Raw genomic sequence first — 25,044 nt, 5'->3', positions numbered from 1 at the left:
CTAAGTAAAATAAGACAGAAAGAGCAAGACAAATACTACATGTTATCACTTATATGTGTATTAAAAAAAATAATAATAAAATTGAACTCACAGAAACAGAAAGTAGAATGAGAGATGCCTGGGGCTGAGAAGTGGAGGAAGTAGGGATAGACTGGCAAGATATTATAAACTTTCAGTTATAAATGAATAAGGTCTGAGGATCTAATGTATAATACAGTGATATATATAACTCAGTTGATATATAATATATGCAACATGTAATATATATTATATATATGTAATATAGTTGATAACACTGTAATGTATAATTGAAATTTGTCGAGAAAGCTGAACGTAAGTGTTCTTACCAAAAACAAAAAAGCAAATGTGTGAGGTGATATATGCATTAACTCAATTGTGGGAATCCTTTCACAATCTGTATGAATATCAAAACATTAATACTGTACACTTTAAATATATTATAATTTTGTCAGCTGTATCTCAATACAGCTGAAAAAATCTCCAAAAACACTTAGGTATAAATCTAACAAAATATGTACAGTATTGATATGAGGAAAAATATAAAAGTCTGGTGAAAGAAATCAAAGATCTAAAATATGTGGATCAATATTCCCTGTTCATGGATAAAAGACTCATATTCTTAAAATATCAGTTCTTCCCAACTGCACCTATAGATACAATGCAATCCTAATGAGATTATCACCAAGTTATTTTGTGAATACTCATATACTGATTTTAAAGTTTATATGGAAAACCAAAAGATTCAAAACAGTCTGTAAAGCTATAATAATTAAGACAGTGTGTCTGTTTCATAAGGATAGACAAAGAGATCAACAGATGAGAATAAAGAGTCCAGAAATAGGCCCACACAAATACAGCCAACTGATTTCACAAAAGAACAAAGGCAACTCAATAGAGTAGTGGTAGTCTTAGCAAACAGCATTAGAACTGGACATCCTCATGCAAAAAAATGAATGTAGACACTGGCTTTACATAAATATTAACTCAAAATGGTTCACAGACCTAAATATAAAACACAAAATTATAAAACTTCTAGAATATAACATGGGTGAACATCTAGGTGAACTAGGGTGATATGTTTTTAAATACAACACCAAAAGCATAATCTAGGAAAGAAAAAACTGTTTAGCTGGATTTCATTAAATCTGAACATCTCTGCCCTGCAATACACCATTAATAGTATGAAAAAAACCACCTACAGTCTGACAGAAAATATTTGCAAAACACACACCTGATAAATAGTACTCATAACCTAAATAGACAAAGAACTCTTAAAATTCAATGATGAGAAAATCAACAATCCACTTAAAAATAGGCAAAAGATCTGAAAAATATATCTCCAGAAAGATGATATACAGATGGCAAACAAGTGTATGAGAAGATGACCAACATCATATGTCATTAGGGAATTGCAAATTAAAACAGTAGGATTAAAATTACACATTTATTAGAAATGGCTGAAATCCAAAACACTGACCATTATCAAATGCTGACAAGGATATGGAGCAATAGAAATTCTCATTCACAAGGAAAAAGCAAAGCAAAGGAAAGAAAAACTCTCACTCGTTGCTGGTGGAAATGCATAATGGTACAGTCACTCTGGAAGACAGTTTAATAGTTTCTTACAAAGCTAAACACAGTCTTACTACATGATCCAGGAATCACATTTCTAGGTATTCACCCAAAGGAGCTGCAAACTATGTCTACACAATAACCTACACATGAATGCTTATATCAGCTTTATTCATAATTGCCCCAAACAGGAAACAACACGGATGCCCTTTAACAGGTGAATGGATAAGCAATCTGTGATACAGCCACACAATGAAATATTCAGCAATAAAAAGAAACATGCTACTAAGCCATGAAAAGATACAAAGGTAACTTAGATGCATATTGCTTAGTGAAAGAAGCCAATTTGAAATGGCTACATAATGTATGGTTCCATAAATACACAGTTCTGGAAAGGGGAAAACTATAAACAGTAAGAAAACCAGTGGTTTCCAGGGGTTTAGGGGCAGCTGGAAGAGGGATAAATAGATGGAATACAGGGGAGATTCAGGGCAGTGAAACTACTCTTTATGATACTGTAATGGGAGATACATGAACTGTGCATTTGTCAAAACCCATAAAACTGTACAAGTGAATATTAATGTGAATTATGGACTTTAGTTAACAAATATACCACACCAATTCAAGTCAACAATGCCAAAATTATACACAGATATTGGAACTATCTGACAAAAACCTTAAAGCAGCTATTACAAAAATGCTCTACTAAGTAAAGGCAAACACATTTGGCACAAATGGAAACATACCAGTGTAGTAAAAACATAGAAGATACAAAGGAAAGACAAATGGCACTTTTGGAACTGAAAAACATAATGACCAAATATTAAAAGAGAAAAGAAATTCATGAATGGGCTCAATAGGATTATGGAGACGACAAGTGAAAAAAAAACAAACAACATTGAATTTGATAATGGATAAAGAGAAAATTATCCAACTTGAAAAGCAGCAAGCTAGAACACAGAAAAATTGCATAGAGCATCAAGAACCTGTCGGTAGCAACAACGAAACATTTTTTTTTTTTTTAAGATTTTATTTCTTTATTAGACAGAGAGAGAGAGAGAGAGCGCGCAAGGCGGGGGGGGGGGGGGGCAGTCGGGAGAGAGAGGGAGAAGCAGACTCCCTGCCAAGCAGGGAGCCCAATGTGGGGCTCCATCCCAGGACCCTGGGATCATGACCTGAGCTGAAGGCAGACGCCCAACCATCTGAGCCACCCAGGTGTCCCACAACAAAACATTTTAACATTCATGGTGTTGGAGTCCCAGATATAAAGAGGAGTGTGGGGACGCCTGGGTGGCTCAGTTGGTTAAGCAGCTGCCTTCGGCTCAGGTCATGATCCCAGCGTCCTGGGATCGAGTCCCACATCGGGCTCCTTGCTCATCAGGGAGCCTGCTTCTCCCTCTGCCTCTGCCTGCCATTCTGTCTGCCTGTGCTTGCTCTCTCTCCCTCTCTCTCTCTCTGACAAATAATTAAATAAAATCTTTAAAAAAAAAAAATAAATAAAGAGGAGTGTGGTGCTGAAAAAATATTTGAGAAATAATGGCTGACATGTTCCAAGTTTTATATATACAAAAACTGACAGTGCAGTGAATCCCCAACAGGATAAACTTAAAGAAATCAATGCCCAGATACATCTAATCAAATGGCTGAAAGCTAAAAACAAAGAAAACTCTTGAAAGGAGCCAGAGTAAAACAGTACATTAAGTAGAGAGGAACATGACTCAAATGACTGGATTTTTCATCAGAAACCATGAAGACCGGAGCGAAGTGTCACAACACATTTGAAGTCTTGAGGAAAAAAAAAAAAAAAAGCTGTCACTCCAATATCCACCAAAAACTTCTTCAGGAATTAAGGCAAAATAAAGACATTCTCAAGTGAAAAAAAACTGAAAGAATCCATAGCCAACAGAACTGCTATATAAGAATTGCTAGAGAAAGATATTCAGAAAAAAGACAATTGTACAAAGAAAAGCACACTACTGAGAAAAAAAGAAAATAAAAATTGGTAAACATCTGGGGAAATGTAATGGATTATGATTCTCTTCAGTTAAAAGATATTTCATAGTTGAAGTAAAAACTATATTATAGTCTGGAGGATTTTCAGTGAATATAGTGGAAATATATAAGACAATTACAAAGTATCAGAATGTTAGGATGCCACCAACAAAGGGCTTAGAAAGAAACTTTAGCATGAAATACTTAGGTTACAAAAGAGGAATGGTTCAAATAAGTTTCTACCTAACCAAACTAGGAAAAGCACTAACTATACCCAAAGTAAATGGAAGGTAATAATAAAGAAAAAAAAACAAATCAATGTAATTTAAACAGAAAAACAATGGAGTCAATCAATGAACCCAAGGGCCGTTTCTTTGAAATGCTCAGTAAAACTGATATACCCATATCATGACTGACAAAAAAACAGAGAAAAGATAAAAATAATCTACATTGGGAAGGAAAGGGGAACATCACTATAGAACCTGTTGACATTAAAAGTATAATTATGGGGGGCGCCTGGGTGGCTCAGTTGTTAAACGTCTGCCTTCAGCTCAGGTCATGATCCCAGCGTCCTGGGATTGAGCCCCACATCGGCCTCCCTGCTCAGCGGGAAGCCTGCTTTCCCTCTCCTAGTCCCCCTGCTTGTGTTCCTTCTCTCACTGTGTCTCTCTCTGTCAAATAAATAAATTTTTAAAAATCTTAAAAAAAAAAAAAAGTATAATTATGGGATGCCTGGGTGGCTCAGTCGGTTAAGGCAGCTGCCTTCGGCTCAGGTCATGATCCCAGCATCCTGGGATCAAGTCCCACATTGGTCTCCTTGCTCAGCAGGGAACCTGCCTCACCCTCTGCCTCTCACTGCCACTATACCTGCTTGTGCTCTCTGTCTCTGACAAATAAATAATAAATAAATAAATAAAATTTAAAAAATAAAAGTATAATTAAGAACAACTCTACAGATATAAATTTGACAATTTAGATTCAATTCCCTAAAAACCACAAACTACCAAAAGTTACCTAAGATGAAAACAACCAAATTACTGCTAAAACTACTAATGCAAGTAAAATCAAGTTTAAAAAACAAACAAACAAAAAACTTCTGAAAAAAAGTATCCCTAAGCCCTATGACTTCACTGCAGAATTCTATAAAACATTTAAAAAAGGAATAATACCAATTCCAAATATTCACTTCCAGAAAGCAGAAAAGGAGGGAATAATTCACAATTCATTTTATGAATCCAGCACCATCCTGAAATCAAAACCAGACAAAATCAGTAGAAAGAAGAAAAAAAACTACAGACCAAAGGCCCACGTGACACTGATGGAAAAATAAAATAAAAAGGAAACTACTGTTATCCACCATATGAAGTCTGAATAAGAAAAAACACACAATAATGATTAATGCAGAAAAAGCATTTGGCAAAATTTAATACCCATTCACCATAAAAAAAATTAAAAAACAAGTTAAAGAAAACCTTTTGGTATGCTAGGGGAGAGCTTCCTCAACTTTATAAAAACTAGCTACAAAAAACCTATAGTTAACATCATACTAAATGATGAGAGGCTGAAAACTTCCTCCCCAGAACTGGGAACAAGTCAAGGATACTATTATTATCATTCCTATTCAATAAAGTACTAGAAGTCATGGCCAGTGCAATGAGTCCAGAAAAATAAATAAAAGACATATAGATTGGAAAGGAAGAAATAAAGTGGTCCCTATTTGCAGAAGACACAACTATCCATATAGAAAATCCCAAAAAATCTGAAAAAAAAAAAAAAAATCCTAGAATAAGTAAGAGGAGGGGGGCAGATAAAGTCAATGTGCAAAAACCAATTGTATTTCTATATCTTAATAATGTACAACTGGAAACCAAAATTATAAAAACAATGCCATTTTCTAAAGAACCAAAAATTTAGAAAGAAAAATGAAACTTTCATATACACCTAACAGTACATGTACAGGATCAATTATGCTAAAAACTACAAAATGCTAATGAAAGAAATAAAAGACCTAAAGAAATTGAGAAGCATACTGTATTAGAACACTCCACAGAGTAAAAATGTCAATTCTCGGGGCACCTGGGTGGCTCAGTGGGTTAAAGCCTCTGCCTTCGGCTTGGGTCATGATCCTAGGGTCCTGGGATCGAGCCCCGAATCTGGCTCTCTGCTCAGCAGCAAGCCTGCTTCCTCTTCTCTCTCTGCCTGCTTCTCTGCCTACTTGTGATCTCCCTCTGTCAAATAAATAAATAAAATCTTTTTTAAAAAATGCCAATTCTCGGGGCGCCTGGGTGGCTCAGTGGGTTAAGCCGCTGCCTTCGGCTCAGGTCATGATCCCAGGTCCTGGGTTCGAGCCCCACATCGGGCTTTCTGCTCAGCAGGGAGCCTGCTTCCTCCTCTCTCTCTGCCTGCCTCTCTGCTTACTTGTGATTTCTCTCTGTCAAATAAATAAATAAAATCTTTAAAAAAAAATGCCAATTCTCTCTAAATTTATCTTTAGACTTTACTGAATGCCAACCAAAATCACAGCAAAGTTCTGTATTTTTTTTTAAGTAAATACAGGTTAATTGATTTAAAAATGTATATAGAGAGGCAGGAACTAGAAGACATAAAATAATTTTGAAAAAGAACAAAGTTGAAGGAATCACATTACTCAAAAGTCCTTCAATGGCAGAATAACCAAACTATGGTACATCCATACAGTACAATCCCACTTGGCAATAAAAAGATAAGATACGGTCTATATATACAATGGAGTATTATGCCTCCATCAGAAAGGATGAAAACCCAACTTTTATATCAACATGGACGGGACTGGGAGAGATTATGCTGAGTGAAATAAGTCAAGCAGAGAGAGTCATTTATCATATCATTTCACTTACTTGTGGAGCATAAGGAATAACACGGAGGACATTGGGAGATGGAGAGGAGAAGGGAGATGGGAGACAAACCATGAGAGACTGTGGACTCTGAGAAACAAACTGAGAGTTTTATAGGGGAGGGGAGTGGGAGGTTGGGTGAGCCTGGTGGTGGGTACTAAGGAGGGCACGTATTGCATGGAGCACTGGGTGTGGTGCATAAACAATGAATTTTGGAACACCGAAAAAAATAAAATGGAAAAAAAAAAAAAGAAATGAAGTGCAGATATACACAATGTGGATGAATTCAAAGGCACTAATAAGGTAAGTGAAAAAAATCCAATCTCAAAAGGTTACAGGGAGCCTGGGTGGCTCAGTGGGTTAAGCTTCTGCCTTCAGCTCAGGTCATGATCTCAGGGTCCTGGGATCGAGCCCCACATCAGGCTCTCTGCTTAACAGGGAGCCTGCTTCCCCCTCTCTCTCTGCCTGCCTCTCTACCTACTTGTGATCTCTGCCAAATAAATAAATAAAATCTTAAAAAAAAAAAAGGTTACACGCTGTTTGATCCCACTGGTAGGAATTCTGTACATTCTTCAAAAGACAAAATCTCAGTGACAGAGAAAAGATCATTGGTTGCCACTGGTTAGAGCTAAGGAAAGGGTGTAACTGAAGGAAGATTTTAGGGAATATGAACCTGTTCTGTATCCTGTTGTGGAATGGTAAAATCCATAGAGATGTACACAGGTGAAATTCTTTTCAATTTTTCTCTATATCAATTTTAAAATGATATTAACAAAGAGACACAATGTATAATCATAACATGAAATAGAATATGCTTAATGACAAAAAGAGGCAAAAGATGATTTTGAAAACAAATATATAGTGTACAACATTGGGAGAAAATACAAAAGGGATAACAACAGTAGGCTTCAAGTGGAAGGTGAGACTTCAAATAAACACAATTTGAATATATAGAAACTGGAGATAATACGAGTGAGAAGAACAAAACAGAACAAACAAGTTGATCCTTAGTATTTATTTTCAGCAGTGAATCCCAAGACTATGACATATAAAAATTCCATTTTTTAAAATTCTTACTATATCACCACACACCTAATTTTCTAAATGAGTTCCTGTATAGTTGATTAAAAAAAAAAAAGCTTATTCTCTATAAGGTTATTAAATTTCCTCCAAATATAAATTATTTATTAACTGCATATTCAACAGTATAGCTTATTAAATATTATATAGCCCAGTTATTTTCAAACTCTTTTAGTGATAGAATGTTCCTAAAAAATGTGACACACAGGTCAAAGCAGAAATGCTCAGGTTGAAACATGGTGGAGGGACCAGAGGCCCTACCCATCTCACCTGTGGACGGGGCTCCATTAGAGATAACTGTGAAGACCCACTGGTAACTGACTTGTCATCTTCTGAGTTTGTTTAGAACACCACCAGTCATAACTACATTTGCAATAATTTCTTACTAAATGTCTGCTAGATTTTCTTTTCTCTCTTTTGTTTAAGCATAAACAGTAGAATTCTGGTCATATTAAATTCTATCATTACATTTTCACTTTGCTTTATTAAATTTCTGCCTTTTTTAAAAAAAATTTATTTATTTGACAGAGAGAGATGCAGCGAGAGAGGGAATACAAGCAGAGGGAGTGGGAGAGGGAGAAGCAGGCTTCCTGCTGAGCAGGGAGCCCAATACGGGGCTCCATCCCAGAGCCCTGGTATCATGACCTGAGCCGAAGGCAGACGCTTAACAACTGAGCCACGCAGGAACCTATAACGTCCTTGTTTAGCTCTTTTAGTGGTTTTACTATTGAATGTAAAACAAACAAACAAAAACCTGCTTATTTTATTCTTTATTTACATGTGCATGAAAAACTTTGATCTTTTAAGGTATATTTCATTGTTTACTTCTCTTTTGGGGTGGGGTACCTGGGTGGCTTAGTTGGTTAAGCTCCTGACTTGGATTTCAGCTCAGGTCACGATCTCATGGTGTCTCATGGTCGTGAAATCCAGCCTCACGTCAAGCTCTATGCTTAGCATGGAATCTGCTGAAGAATCTCTCTCTCCCTCTCCCTCTTCCTCTACCCCTCCCCGTGCCTGCTTGCTTGAGCACTCTCTCTCAAATAAATAAGTAAATTCTCTAAAAAAAAAAAAAAAAAGTACTTCTCTTTTGACAACTGATAAGGTATTTCTGGCAATGATACTTTGTAAAGAATTTCAGACTATTTTTTATCTCATACAGTAACCGGCAATTGTATTACAATCCAATGCTCCGTAAATTTATATTACTGTCACTCTACTTTGTGCTTCTTTGCCAGTTCCTTACTGTTAGTGGTGCATACTTCATATTTTACGGTAGATTTTTTTTTCAATACATTTACCTATTTCTCAAATACCCAACACTGATACACTCTAATTCAGATATTTTCATTATTACTAAGTAAATACATTTTGAGCTTGCTTGAAGGATTGATATGCAATTTAATGTTAACTTTTAACTCCATAATTCCTAACCGTGGTTTATTAAGCTACTTTAGAAATGTGGATTATATTATAAAATTCTATGTTTTTAATGATTTTTACTAAACTGGTTGTACTTTGTATCATCAAATCTAATATTTTCATTCATTTACCTCTTCTAAGTCTCTTTCAATTATATACTCTCAAGTGTAGTTTACCTTCATGCTAACCTGTTATAAAATCAGATTTCCTCAGATCTCAAATGCTCCCTCTTATCTCTTAAGAGACATTTAATTTGGCCAGAGAGTATACTGGAATGATAGCCATATTTCTCTTAGCTAATATGAAGTCTTTGTATTTTCAGCCTATGAATTAAGGGCTAACATAGTTCTTGTTCTCCTTTCCTAAAATCATAATGTAAAATTTGTATTTTGCTTAAAAACCTACTATGTAAGAACTTTAGTCCCACCCTCACTTTTTGAAACACTTTTTTTTTTTTTTTAAGATTTTATTTATTTGTCAGAGAGCAGGCCCGTGCACCAGCGCACAAGCAGGCAAAGGTGGAAAGAGAAGCAGGCTCCCTGCAGAACAAGGAGCTCGATGCAGGACTCGATCCCAGGACGCTGGAATCATAACCTGAGCCGAAGGCAGCAGCTTAACTGACTGAGCCTCCCAGGTGTCCCTTTGAAACACTTTCCAATATTCATGCTGAAATTAGGTTTCAAATGAGGGAAATCTTTAATTATGGTCTCTATCTTGCAGGTCTTTACCTTTTCATGTGATATTCATATCATCCAAAGATATATTACATAGACAGATAATAGTGTTATTATTTTTTCTTCTTGAGGATCTCTTTAGGTCATTTTTCTCTAATATAGATTTGCTTTGCTTGTTCATTAATAGTACAACTAATTTTTGCTCAGTTAAGTCAATTCTTTCTATAAAGCCTCTATCCATGTCTCAGTATCTCTCACAGCCTTTTAGGCTCTCACAGAATTCCAGGGTCAGAAAGAACTTAAATGTCCTTCTCCCAGTAAAAACCTCTATTTTTACAAATATTCCATAATGCATTCAATTTATGTTACACTAAATTTCTGAACAGTTATACCTGTTCAGAAGTTTTCTGCTGCAGTAGAAATTCTGCTATTATAGAGTCTACATAATTTTTTTCTTCCCCTTTTCATCACATGGCAAAATTTGCTCATTAGATATACAACTTTCTTCTGCTTTTTTTCTTGAAATGTATCATGTAGGGATTTTTTAAATGGGTCTTACTACTTCTCCTTTACCATCTTCCTAACACATTGTAAGATGAAAGGTTTACATAACTAATACTCATTCTCAACTGTTAATACATGTGACACTGGAGATCTATGCTAGCATTGGAACACGTGATCTTTTAATAGAAACAAGATCAAGTATGATAAATAGTTTTTCTTCACATTTTCAAAAAATTGAAATTAATAACCCCTATCACCGTAAGTGCTCAAAAACAAATATTCTAATGTAGTATTATATTTTGTTCATTCTTTCCCTTGCTATGTATATACTCCAAAGAAAAAGGGATTCTATCATAAAAACCAGCATTGCAGTATTTTTTTAAATACCTCTTTTCCACCAAAAATAACTAAAGATAGGACACTGCATGAAATGTTACAACTTTTTAATAAAGTCATTTATAGATTTGTAATAAATCACTATTATATAATAATATCTTAAAGGAATTAAATAATTTTCTAAAAACTATTATAAATTACATATTTTGGTATCTGAACAAATTCTATATGAAAACATATTCTTTATCAAGATTCCACTTATCTAAATATTATTTTTTTTGTTTTGCTTTACTCTTAAAAGACATAGTTTTCTCAATACCATATCTTTATTATTCCAATGAAGAGAAATGGTCATGAATAATTTGTTAAAATATCTATTTTTACATGGTGCTATTTAAAATTGTATCACAGGGATTTAAAGAGTCTTCTTTTGATTTTCCTGCTGCTTATTAGACTCAAAATAAATGCACAAAATTACTCATTTTTCAAAAAGGAAAAAATCCACCAAATCTTTCTTACTAATTTGTATGCACTACTCGTTGACTATTCTCACTATTTTTTTCACAAAAATATTGTTTGACCTAAGTATAGGACATTTTTTAATGTATTTTTCTAGTTCTTAGGATTAGATTTACTATAAATATCAGATGTTCTTCCACAGATTTTGAGAACTTAATATTAAAAACATATCCCTGACGCTCTACACCTCAAGTTGTCAATCTGAATGAAAATGACACCATTATCAGCATCACCACTAACAGATTTCTTAAATTAGCTGCCAATACTATCAATTAGATATTTCACGGTTATTTTAGAAATAAGTATGTCAAAAGCATGTCGTTTGCAACTATTTTCTCTGGCTAGCAATAAATTCAAAGTGTTCTTTGACAAAGGACATCAATCAGTAGAGCAAAGAGACCTGAGTTCAAATGCAGATGGAGACAATTATTAAAACTGTGGCATGCAAGTAAATTAATTACTCAACTCCCCCTAAGCCTCCCTATCTTCCTTACTAGTTCATTGGGAGAATTAAATTAAATAATGCATGTAAAGCATTTAACACTGAGCTTGGCACACACTACGTGAGATATCTCAGTAGTAGTTGATGTTGACAATGATTGCCTAATAAGGATTTCAAGAACTATCCATGGCAGTTATCAGATGCCACAGACACATTATGACTCATCTGCTACTCTTTGCTGCAGATTTGCTCTTTCTTTCTTTCTACTTTTCTATGTTCTCTGCCGAGGGAGGCTTTGGTAACATTACCTCTAATAATGTCATTAGGTGGCACTGAGAACACCTACAATGGAAGCTATGCTCTCCATGAACCTCTTTCATACATGTTGTAGCTTCCAATTGCTCTTGCTTGAAATAAATTTGGGGAAAGCTGCTTTAACTCCACATTAAGCATAGATGAGAAAAATGGCCAGTGTCTCTGGGGAATAATTAACAAAAGACAGTTTGTTTCATCTTCATGATAAAATACAGCATCCCTATTAGAAGGCAAATTCATCATTCCCAAAAGTTAAATAGAATGATACTTTAAAAGTAATTCCAGCTGATTAAATTTAGGGTTCTGAAAAAAAATTTAATTCATGAATATACTCTGAATCTTTCATTTGATTTTAAAATGTATAAATGTTCATTTAACTTTGAGCCCTTGCCTCTCAGTGTTCTATTCTGAGCTAGTCAAACAAGTGGTAGCAGGCATGCTGGGCTCAATAATACTGCCTCTCATATTTAAATACTCTTTTTCACTTGGATTGCAAATTAAAGACAGTCTCCTGAACACTGACACATTTTCAATGATTGATTTTGCAAAACGTGTTGATTTTTCTTACACTGTTTTGCCTCTGTGTGTGTCAACTTTGGCCTTCTTTTCTTGCTCCTTTGCAGCATTGCTGTCTCTTTGAAGCCATTGTCTGCCTGATATGAAAAATGTTCATTAAACCTCATGACTAATTACACAGACAGAAAATTCCTGATCTCAAATATAAAATGCCTATACCCAGAAACAGTAACAAAAGCTTCTGACTATGTACAAAACTCTTAATCAAACCTTTCATTCATTTGAATTAAAAGAAATTCCAATAATTTATTTTCTGTTAAAGTTGTGTTTACATTCTTTGAAAAGCAGATTTCTTATGCATGTTACATGCCTACAAATCAATCCATTTAACAACAAACAACATCCATCCATTTCCTCCACAAAAGTTTATACTTGCTGTTAGATCTGCTATTAGGAGCTTCTGGATGAATTCAATTAAGTGCTACTCAGAATTGTTTTGTTCTAGATAAAAAACCGTCTTCAATACGAGGTCCATTTTTTAACTCCTGACACTATGCATTAGCAAAGTAGACTTCTTCTAATAAATCCTATAATCTATGGATTAAGCACCTGGCTCCTTATATTTTAAAAATATACTTATAAAGAAAATTAACAGATACTTCTCTCCCCACCAAAATATACAAAATAATGTCTCTAAATCTAAAAGTCCAGGCCTTACACATGCACTGCATGTTATAGTCTATACAATATGCAAAATCTCATCTCTGATAACCAGTTTGTGGGCCAATTTTTTCCCCCCAAAACAGATTAGTTCTAGAGTTAATTTGACCAATCATCTTTGAAAAACTATTGGATGCAAGGCCTCACTTTGGCACTCGGAGAGAAGGCCTGCAGGAGTTTATAATCTAGTATGGGGGGCTTGGCAAATACAAGGGTACACGAAGAGTACTCCTATGAAACCACAAGTTAGGCACTGTGAAAGAACACGTCAGGGAAACAAAGAGAGGAAGGTTGTGCTTGCCTCTTCTGCATGTTAGAATTTTCCTAAGGGCCAGCAGCCACCATTTGTTTTCACAGACATCCGAGCACCAGACTCCCCAGCTCCCAGCCTACCAAATGTAGGTACCCCACTCTGTTTAGCTGTGGCTTGCCTTTTTGTTAGACCAGCTCTCCTCTGCCTCTAGTTGTTCTCCTTGTGCAGTTACCAGTGCAGTAAATGCAGCACATGCCATCACACTCCTATTTTGGGAAACCCTGCAATAACCACCAGTGCACCGAATGGCTAGTCCAACCTTGGGTATAAAATTTTAGTTGCTTGCAAATGATGTTTCCGAATGGGGAGATGCAAGGAGGAAGGGGGAAAGTAGCCCTGCTCCTCCAGAAATGGCCACAATACCTAAGCGGAGTAAGTTGGAATAAGGTCTGCACATGAGCCAAAGCTTAGAATTTCATTGCCTTTGTTGGCTCGTGTCACTTCTTTAATTAATGTCACTTTCTCTGTTTTAATATCAGAGCAAGTGACAAGAGTGCTTCTGGATGAATTGTGTTTTCTGAGGACTGTATGGCACACTCTCCCGCAGTCTGACAGAGGGACGTGCCAGCTTTCCTTGGCAGTTACAACGCACCAGCTTTAGTTTTAGTAGTTTAATTTGTGGCAGTTATATGTTTTGAATACGTTGAAGTATTCACAACGGTCTCATGGAATCTGTTCCATAGATAAAGTTTACACAGTGGAAAAGAAAAAGCAATGGCGATAAGGCGATTAGGAAAAGCTTCTCTTGGCCACAGCTGGCCTTAGAGGCATTCCTGTAAATTTAAGAGCATTTAGGGGATAGGATTAAAGTGATCACAAGGAATGATGCCCCCCCCCACCTTTTTTTGCCCAGTTCTGTAGTTGGTGTGAGACGATCATAAGGAATATGATATTTAGAACTCAATTTTATGCAAAATCCATTATTCAAGAAGTGAAGTTTATATACATGATAGACATGCAATGAAATAAATGTTAGAATAGAAAACTTTGTTACTTATGCATTAAGTTGATTCTAACATTTTGGTAAACTAAGTTTTTATTGATATAAAATTCAGGAGAATTTCTGCATTGAGGATAAAGGACTAAACTTTTTCCTTGGGTTTGCTAAAGATCTCTCGGTTTCAGGCCCAAGTATTCCGAAGGTTTTTTGTTTGGACTTTTTCCTTCATCTCCTTTAGACACTTGCGTGAAGCTTCATCAACTCACGGTGAGAGCTGCCACCAAGGAGTTCTTCCAAACTTTGCCTGCCCTTTCTAAATTTAGGGTTCTTTACTGCAGCAGGTTGAAGATCTGGCTTTGATTGCACCTGGCTCTGCTGGAGAATAGAAATATTCATCTCCACTGAATGCATGCTGCTTAAGTGCTGGAGGCACTTGCAGGAGAGAAACTCTCACTGGAAACTTCATTACAATACTTTCGCTTCCCTACATGAAGTAGTCATTCTCATTCACCAAAGATAGAATTGTGGCTGACACAGCCACGGGAGCTCCTGTTTGACTTTCAAAATTAATCAACCTCTAAGCTGGAGTAGAAATGGCATGTCCTTTAACCTTAAGCACAAAAAGCTCTCAACAGACTGCAGTTTTTATATCCCTGGATGAGAGTTTGGGCCCCTAATACTTAAACTTGATGCACATACTGGGTTTCTGGCATGCTTTTGCCCATACCCATCTGCTAGCCTGGCACTGTGCCCATTCAGAAGGTGTGATGCCAGTTTCAATAGGGCATAGGTGCCAATCAAAGATGGGTTTGGAGGGGCAGCATGCAGAACGCAGCAAAAGTCAGCTCTTCTGCCAGAAGATCCTCCTGTTATCAGATAATGCCAATGAAGGGCCACATGCTTCATTGCTTGGGATCACACTGCATCTGTAGATGTTTCTGGCCTTCAATGGATGTCTTTCTACAGAAGCATTTTCCTCAAGGATTACTTGATTGGAGACATTACAGCAAAGTCTAACGGACTGAAGTCCATCCTTTTCAAAGAAACAGTGGAAACCTTCGACAACTGTCTTGAAATAATTGCCGGGTTTTCTATCTTTTCTCCTAAAACACTTCTTTGTGTAGAATATTGTAGAGTATATTCGGTCCATGTATGGGAGTTATAAGGGACAAACATTCTGAAGAAGGATTAACTGCAAAACCAAGAACCTAAGCAGTACTAAAATCCATAAACACTTCTGTATCGTTAAGTGTGAATGGTGGACAAATTTTCATCATCCCATAACTGTTTTCTAGTGGATTCTCATGCTTAGAGCTTCAGAGTTTCATTTTCCTCTCCTGTATTTTATAAACATGGATATTCCTGTGTCTTAAAAGAAAGACCGTATCTACTATTTACTCCTCTTCTTCCATGACGAAAGGAAAAAAAAAAAAAAAAAGAAAACAACCAAAACACTTCAGAAGCAAAATCTATCCATATTTCATAAGGAAGCCAGAAGCTCTCAAAAGCTGAGGATTCTTTTATTGTGTGGCAATAGAGGTGAGCTCATTTCATGAAGAAGAAATTTCCCTATAGCAATAGGTTTCAAATTTTTAAAACCTTGACCACTATAAACAGTTACAAGATAGTAACAGGTGCAGTAGAAGAAACATAATATATAAATCAATGAAGAATGCAGCAGTTTGTAAACCTTCCCTGAAGGCACAAGAGTTTGACAGTAAAAATGCTGAAAATGAAGAACCATAATATATGATAAAAAGAAGATCAGACACTTAGCAAAATGAAAAAGCAAAAGCTAAGCCTTAGAAGAACTTTCTCTTTTCATACAAAGAACCCAAACCTCTGTAAATATTTAGATTTCCTGACTGATAGGCACATAAACACTCCTCTTTCTCTAAAAATTCGAAATTGATAGCCTATGGACAGCAAATACCAAATTAAAATACGTCTCCTACAAACTCTTATTTCTTGTGTAAAGGTCTATCAAATGTATTGAATTCGTAAAATCCCAGCGATTCTCTCCTCTTGTATCTCTCTCCACACCTTCGTCTGATAACTACTTTACCATATATACTGTGTTTCTATGCCATGTTTCCAGTGTTCCTGTTTATTTCCTTCTTCTTTTCACCCCCCACAGTATTGTTGGCAAAATTTTCTAGTTACAATCCTAGTGCCACCATAACGTTGCATTGCGTCAGAAAGATTAACTGCTTATCCCAAAGCCTTCTCCATAAGACACTGCCAAAATAACACTTAATATAGCGACGTATAATAAAGCACTAAGCATTCCAGTCACTCCACTCTGTTGCATTATCATTGGACTCTTCTGAACATTATTCTACGTATCTTCACAATGAATCTATTACTACGGACAAAAAAGTAAAGTAAGTAAAACTACACATGCATAAATTATCTTTTCTATTTCTTCAAAAATAGAAGTCTGTTTTCTTACCAAAAAGTGAGTTAAACTTTGATAACTTCTAAAAATCCTACTCAGGCTACTCTGGTTCTTCAGTCCCCTCAAAAAAAAAAAAAAAAAAAAACAAAACCAAACAAACAAACAAACAAAAAAAACCCCAAAAACTTTTCTTCTATGTTTCTAAAGTAAAAAAGAGCTAAGCTGAAAACATGACCCAAGAAATGGATGACCATCACCTAGATAATGTATTTACATTTATCCATGGATAAGTGATTTGATCTTAAGGCCTCACCAGAGTTTAATTTTAGTTATAATAATGTGTTACTCTTTATAAAAAATAATGCTATTGATTTATGGCAAAAAAACATATCTGGATTCTATCAGATGATATAATAATTGTCTGGGCTTTTCTTGAAACTAATAGTACCTCTGTAAAATTATGGGCTGGAATTAAGGGGTGACATCTGCAATTATGGAAGGGAATAAAGAAGGCTGGCTTGTGTAGGTTGAATATCCCAACCTCAGTCTCAATCTCTCAGGCAAATAACTACCGAACATCTACTCTGTGCTTGACATTCCAAAGATGCTAACTGGTCATCACTATGCGCCACTTTAAAAAACTACAACTTCCGCAGATAAATCATTTTTGTTTTTACTCATATAAGCCTTCAAAGGAATTCAGCTTAAGTTTATTACATATAACTTTGTTTTTCTGGATTTGTTTTGACTAATTTCTGAAACCCAGTATCTTCCCTATCTGAAGTACATGAGATACAACTTAAATGAGAACTTTTTACTATGTCACCATGGCTTCTATTATAAATTTTAGGGGTAAAAATATTTAGGTCAGTGAGTAAAATGTCATAGTCTTCCAATGGCATTCTCGATGTTCTTAGTTTACAACATCGGTAGCTAAATCTATCACAATCCGTGGCAGGATAAATGGAAAATCCCTCCAGTGGGTGTCCCTGTCACCTCCTAATCCCCTGTGGCACCAGACACTGAACCTGGGATTCAGGTAATCCATGAGGACAGAAGTTTCTAAATAAAAAAATAAATTATATTTAAGGGCTTTCTAAGCTCCAAGTCCTTTAAAAACATTACTTCATTTAATCCTCACAATTATTACTATCTCAGTGATACAGAATAGAAACAAAGTCTTGTGACTAGGTGGAAGTCACTCAGTTTCTTTGGTCTTACATCAGAATTCAAACCAGATTTGCCTAACATCAAAACCCATGTCCTCATTTATACAATTCTCCCTTTTTTTTGCTTGCTTCTGTGTCACACCTCGCAGTAAAGAAGAATTCAGACTGTTCCCTCTCCTTCCCTGGAAGTTTAGAAACTTTTTCATTTAGTTGATACTAAAATGATAGCAATTTTTCCATTCCCTGAACCAGCTCCTCCCCTGATTCTTTTCATATACAAATAAAGAACCTTGGCTTTGTTCTTGTATTCAGACCCTTCTTTTCCCTCTTATAACTATTTCTATTAATGCTATAGGCACATTTGTCCAAGTCAAGAGCAAATAGCAAAATTCCCATCCCTTCCCCTTGACTCTCAGCTGATGATTCCTGATCTCAAAGCTAGATGACAGCTGAACATGCACAATGAGTTAGACAAGGTGGCCAGTTTCTTCCCAGCCTCAGGCAACAAACCCTGAGGAAGTGTCTACCTAAACAGTATATCTACAAAGAACATCTGGAAAAGAGGTAGCTGCACACAAAGGTGTTGTTAAGGAAAACCTAAATTTCTTCACTTATATACAGGAAATGATGAGAAACCTGGTAAAGTGCAAAAATATGACACAATTTCATATGCATTTGCTTAGATGGCTTTGAAAATAATCAGTAAAAACTAAGTTGAATGAACTGATTGCTGATGGTATCTCATTAAAGAGCTGCTCCTATGATTCACAAGTGCCACTCTAGATGGCACGCTGACAATATCTGGAACACACAGTTTTATTATATATTCTGAAGTATGGAGCCTCTACCTCAAAATAGCTAAACATTTCTTCAAATCTTTCCCCAGTGGTGTGTGCTTGCTAGCATTCCCAGGATCCAGGTCCTAACATTCAGGTAGTAGAGGGTCCAGTATAATATATGGAGTCTTAAAAATTGTTTTAAAACAGAGGCACCCGGGTGGCACAGTCAGTTAACCAAAGGACTCTGAGTTTTGGCTCAGGTCATCATCTCAGGGTCATGAGATCTAGTCCGGTGTTGAGCTCCATGCTCAGCGTGGAGTCTGCTTAAGATTCTCTCTCCCTCTCTCTCTCTTCCCCTCTGGTTCATGCTCTCTCTCTCTCTCTCCTCTCTAAAATAAATAAATAAATCTTAAAATCAACATTGTTGTAAAACAAATATTATTTTGGTAGTAAGAAAAAATAAGTAAATGATACATGACATATACTTAGACTAAAAGCAGCAAAGACTTTTTTATATTTAAATAGGGACAAATAGATCACATGCCTGAGCACATTTCTTTTTTTTTCTTTTTTAAAGATTTTATTTATTTATTTGACAGAGAGAGATCACAAGTAGGCAGAGAGGCAGGCGAAGAGAGAGGGGGAAGCAGGCCTCTGCTAAGCAGAGAGCCCGATGCAGGGATGGATCCCAGGACCCTGAGATCATGACCTGAGCCCAAGGCAGAGGCTTAACCCACTGAGCCACCCAGGCACCCCATGAGCACATTTCTTTTTCACAACAGGAACCACACAAGTAGTGAATGTACGAATATGTGTATAGGCCTATACTTAATTTTTAAAATACACTTAAATTTAAATACATATTAACATTTTATGTATTTCCATTTTTAAAAAAAGGAATTACAATCTATGCTTCTCTGTATTTCTTTGAAATTACTCAAATAATTCAATTAGAAATCTAAAAGTATAACTGATAAGCCTTGAGCTCCAAGGCTATATATAGCTCAGTGACAACAAAAATTTATTCAACTTCCTATCTCTGACTTTGAGTCAAGACAGTATACCAGAGATCTTAGCTCTTTGCTATTCAAGAGAACTCTCTAATTCAAAGTCTCAGTCCACACTTATTCTATGGGGAAATCTACTCTCTGTGGACTCCACATATACTTTTATGGTCTTTACCTGTACCATCTAACATGGTAGCCACTAGCTCTATGTAGCCATTGAGCTCTTGAAATGTGACTGGGTAAATCCTGGATTTTAAAGACTGTAACTAAAATAATTTCTTTTTTTTAATATTGATAACATATTGGAATAATATTTTAGATATATCGGATTAAATAATATATATAATTGAAATAAATTTCATCCTTTTTTTTCTTTTTTAATGTTTCTCTTAGAAAATTTTAAATTACATAAGTGGCTTGCATAACCTTTCTCCTGAACAGTGCTGCTTATGGCACTCTCAACCTACTACTCAGAATCACAGCAATTTTCGAGCAAGTTCAGACTCGTTCGAGGAGGAAATTTTTCTCTAAGCCATACAATTTTGTGTGTGTTGGTCTCATCTTCCCAACTCGATTAGACCCTCAGATGATTAATAAGGAGTTCTCTTTTTACTGAATTTCATTCATTTGTTCAAAATGACAATTACGGGTCACCTGGGTGGCTCAGTTGGTTAAGCAACTGCCTTCAGCTCGGGTCATGATCCTGGAGTCCCAGAAAAGTCCCACATTGGGTTCCCTGCTCATCAAGGAGTCCGCTTCTCCCTCTGACCCTCTCCCCTGTTATGCTCTTTTGCTCTTTCTCTCAGGTAAATAAATAAAATCTTTTTTAAAAAATGACCAATTATATCGAGAAAGGAGCTTTATCCATCATGATCCATGAAACATGTCTGTGAACTGTGGTGAAATACGCCATTCTAAACTACGCCTCTTCAGTATAAGGATTATGTTGGGCTGAGGGTGCAAGGACCAAGAAGTACGCGGAAAGGCTTTCTCTGAACTCCCTTTATTTACATGAAGACAGATCCTCCAAAAAAGACTCAATTGTTCTAAGTTCCCTCCAGGGAAGTTTCATCAACCAGAAAAAACTACTCTTATCACAAGAGATTAGAAATTAACACCACTCCCAGACAAGCTTTGTCACAAACTATCAAATCCCCCACCTATTCTCCTAAAGGCCCATTCATCTTTCCTAAAGATCATCTACTGTCCTTTAAGTGACCTCCATCCCCTGTCCCTTTCCCCTATTAAGACAGTATGTAAGTTCTCATATCTCACTGCTTTTTGGGGTATTCACTTTTTTTTCTCTGTGATATCCCCATGCATATAACATCAATTAGTAATTTCGTGTAGCTTTTCTCCTGCTGTCAGTTAATTTTATAAATCCAGCTCTTGAACGTAGGAAGAGTAGAGGGAAAGTCTTTCCTTCCCTACTGTTTGAAATGTTTAATGAGGGAGGAATCCAAGATTCCCCCAGTGGAGGTCTTTTACCAGCTTCTTAAACTCCTACAAGAACAGATGTAATGAGTCAATCCATTTAGGAGAATTTATCCTTGAGGGTAATTTTTTTTTTAAATCACTAATATTTATCTTATTTTATTCATTAAATCCAGTCATGTAATGGATAGTTCTGATCACTAAACTACAGTTGTAAGGTAGCCCTGAACGATCCTTTTAAATTCAGTGTAATTTAAACCTTTTTAAATGTAGTGTAAAAATATATTTAACTAGAATTCCTTACCTATACCAAAGAACACAAAAAATAATTTTTTGTTTTTGTGTCTATTTTCTCATTTATGAAGGACAGCAAATAACTAGTACCATCTAGACGCACAGGTGAGTTCTTTCATTCCATACAACAGATGCCTTGAGGTATTAAGACTCAATTCTCTAGTGAAGCCTAGTTAAGAAATGACCACAACCCTCTATTACTTAAATATTAATGATAAAGATTCACAGAGTGTCTGGCTTTGTAAAGTGTGGTTTCTGAGCTATAAAAAGCAATGTTTCCAGGAAAAGACACACTCAAAAACAACACTAGCATTTGTCTGGTGGACTTTGTTTAACTAGGTTCTGGAAGGACTTCCAGAAGTCATGCATAGCAAGGAGTGGGGTCAATCATGGCTTAAACCAGACATTCTGGTAAACTTTAATGATCCTCATTTACTTAATAAAGTACATTTATGAATTCTATTGTAATTCAAAGTTTCAATTGTCAAAATACTAAATGATCACAGTTGCAGTCACATATACAAGAATATTTGGTAACTTATACTTTACCTAAATATATCAATCCAAATCCTCCAGAGCCAATCATTTTGCCCAGCATCCATTGTTTTCCTTCCATATCATCCAGAACCTTGCCTTCTGGAAGTGGAACAGGAAGTCTGTATTTCTCATTTCTTCTTGGTGGCATCACTTCTGTTGGCAGAAAGGTTGAGATAAGTAATTAAAAATAAAAATTCCAATTAAAATACATTTCTCAAAATGTCTTCCACAGGGCACTTTCCCAGGTTCCTACAAACTAGGGTTATGAGATCCGCTGGACTTGGGAAAGCCCACACACTATATTCAAATCGGAATCTCACATGCGTTACAATGCTGAAATCCAAGAAAGACTGATATTAAAAAACAAACAGATCTTGTGAACTTCACTTAACGTGTCCAAAATTCATTTAGGGGAGTCTATAATACCCACTAACAGTGCAGAATACATCCTAAGAGATGAGTTTACAATTCCCAATGACAAAGAGAAAATAAATTTCATATACATGCAAATACTCCTTTCTTTGAGAATGTTAAGCATCAAAGATGAGGTCTTTGGTCACTAGGAGAGAATAGAGTTTTGCATTAGGAAAACATGGACAACGGCAAAAAATATCACCAAGCCAGCGGGTCACATCATGGACAAAGAGCAGCTACCCAGGAAATATTTGTTAAGTAAGCCCAGAATTTTCATGGATACATAACTTCTCAGAGCACAAGGCCACAGGGCAGTTTCAGGGTTAGCACACTAGTCTGTTTCTTTAGATCCTGTCTTTCTGTTTCTCTATACCCTGTTTCTTCCCCACCCTCACCAAACTGAAAACTGCCCCGCTTTAGAGATTAATCAATTACATGTGCACAAGGTTTGTGGATTTCACAATGAAAGACTTTTAGTTGGAAGAGAAAATTGCATAGGGAAACACACACACATGCAGCATATCTTCCTGAAACTGATCTACATGTGAAGGTAATTACAATCCTCTAAGTATTTAAAAAAAAATTAACTGGTGAGTGCTTTGAAAGTTAATGTAAAGTTTTCGCTGTATATTTTTTTCCATTTTCTGAATGAGAAAGTTTCTGTTCCTTTTAATAAGGCTTCTCTCTTTCACTGACTTTAATCCAATGTCCTGCTCTCTTTTACTTAGCATCAGTGTCTCAGAGCAAACGAACACAGCAGAAACCTTTAACCATAGTCACCTGCCCTCCTAACACAGCCACAAGGGAAGCAGGGAATTTACTCGGTGAACTACGCCTCAAGTAGTTTTCTGGTGGTTCCCCTTGGCCAATACTTTATACGTACTGGTGTCCAAAACGTATCTGCGGACTTAAAACCCAAAGTCTTCAAAGAACAACTCTGCAGCAGGGCATAAACACAGTTTCGGAGGCAAGTCCGTGGCATCAGAACTCAAGAGCGGAAACTGCACATCCTGGGCGGGGTTCCCAGGGGCAAGCGGCGGCCTCCTCCCAAGGCCGGCCCCAGCAGGGTGCCCCTCTGCTTTGGGGTTCCTCCCAGGGCTACGATGCAAATCGCTCAACACGGGTTGCCGGGAACAAACCGGTGTCCAGAGGCCTGAACACGTGCCAGGCCCGGGCTCGGGCGGGCCATGGCACGGGCCGGGGGCACAGTGCGGCCCACCACCCGCCTGTCCCCGACTCTCCTCTCGGCGGCCCCGGCCCGAACCGCCGAGAAGCCCGCAGGCGTCTGCATTACCTTCCCGACCCCGGCTCTCCCTGCACCGGCGGGACGCGGAACCCGACCCCCTCCCGCGCCTAACACCTCCCGCCAGCGCTCCGGACGAACGCCAGTTGGAGGGGGCGCCGCTTCTCCCTCCGAGTTAGGAAAAAGTGCGCGACCAACCGCTTAAGCCGGGCCTGCCTCGGCTGGGAGGCTCCGGCGCTCACTCCGACGGCAGCTCCTCCCGCGGCGCGGCGGGGCAGGCGGAGAGCGGGGCGCAGAAGGGCCGCTCGGCCCGACGCCCAGGACCGGCCCCGGGCTTCCCCCGCCGCCAGGCCGCGCAAGGCGTCTCCCGCGGGCTTTGGGGGCCGGGCGGGGCCGCGGGCCTCCAATCCCGCGGGGAGGCGGGCCCCGCCCGAGCCGGCCCTCGGAAGGACCCAGGCTGACGTCCCCGAACCCGCGCCGCCTGCGCGCCGAGCCGGGCGCCGTCAGGCTCCGGCCGGAGACGCAGGCCTAAGGCCCGCGAAGCTTCGGCGGGACCGCCCGGCGGCCTTACCCGCGCGCCTGAGACGCCCAGGGGAAGAGCGAGCGGGGTCTCAATCGGGAAAGGGGGCTGTGTGATTGCCGCACACACACCCTGGCCCTCCAGAGTCTGGACAAGGAGCCACCAGACCTCTTCCGTGCATTTGTGTAGGAGGAATTTGTGGTCTCCCGCACTCTCCCAGTCCCCAAAGTTTCCAAATCAGTGGGTGAGTCTTTAATGAGCCCTTAACCCGCAACTAGTCACACTAGTCAGGCCCTCCGGGGGGCAAGAAGCCTGGTGTGAGCTGGGAGGCCTGGGGCCTCCTTGTTCCAGTTCTCAGACACATACTGGCTCAAGACCTATTTACTGGTTGGATAATCTTGACTAAACGTAATTATTTCACAAAACTTCCATTTGTTTGTGAACTGGAAATAACCGCAGTTACTTAGGTTATAAGGTATGTTAGAGAAAAAATTTATAGTAACACTCGTCAAAATGGTAAAGAAAACTTTATTCCAAACTGTTGCAGTGGGAGAAATCTGCATTCAGTGCCAAAGACAGCAAAGAAAAGTGGGACTTTATGGCCAAGGGGTGGGGGGTCCGTGGATGGAAAATTATTAAGAAGATATGTCAGAGATATGGGGAGTATTCTGGCTAAACTTAGTTAACAGAAATCTTGCTGAAGTCAGGCCCGGTGATCAGAATTCACCTGGGGGATGGTGAAGGATGAGGAACTCCGTTAGATACAGAGGGCTGTGGTTAGTCAGGAGATTTGGGCTAAACTGACTTAACAGGATTCTTACTGAAACTTGACAATGTGGAGAGGACATGGACGTCAATAGCCATCCCTCGCTGAAAAAGAGTTCTGGGAAGCCTGAGTAGAATTTGGTCAAAGGGAGGTTCTTCAGCAGGTTATTAGTTAAAACATTACGATGATACGTGAGAGAAATTTATTAAGTGGTTTTCTAACACGTAATAAAGACTCATAGTGAGCT

General features: G+C 37.8%; 1 protein-coding gene across 2 annotated transcripts in view; it reads right to left on the bottom strand.

The window, feature by feature from the left end:
• Positions 1-23,866, bottom strand: part of LOC111148118 (vaccinia related kinase 2) — a 114,921-nt gene extending 91,055 nt beyond the window's left edge. Inside the window, exons 1-2 of one of the 2 annotated variants that reach the window (XM_022504535.1) lie at positions 23,710-23,866; positions 21,867-22,007 (exon numbers count right to left, since the gene is read on the bottom strand). In XM_022504535.1, coding sequence (XP_022360243.1) covers positions 21,867-22,002 — 136 coding nt within the window. In that variant the 5' untranslated portion in view covers positions 22,003-22,007; positions 23,710-23,866. The remainder of the gene's footprint in view (positions 1-21,866; positions 22,008-23,709) is intronic. The other variant, XM_022504534.1, reaches the window with a different exon arrangement.
• Positions 23,867-25,044: the final 1,178 nt, after the last annotated feature.

Source organism: Enhydra lutris, unplaced genomic scaffold, assembly GCF_002288905.1.
Source record: "Enhydra lutris kenyoni isolate GAN:26980312 unplaced genomic scaffold, ASM228890v2 scaffoldscaffold18, whole genome shotgun sequence".
NCBI lineage: Eukaryota > Metazoa > Chordata > Mammalia > Carnivora > Mustelidae > Enhydra > Enhydra lutris.
The sequence above is the reverse complement of the archived record's forward strand: the minus strand, read 5'-3'. Positions and strand labels throughout refer to the sequence as shown.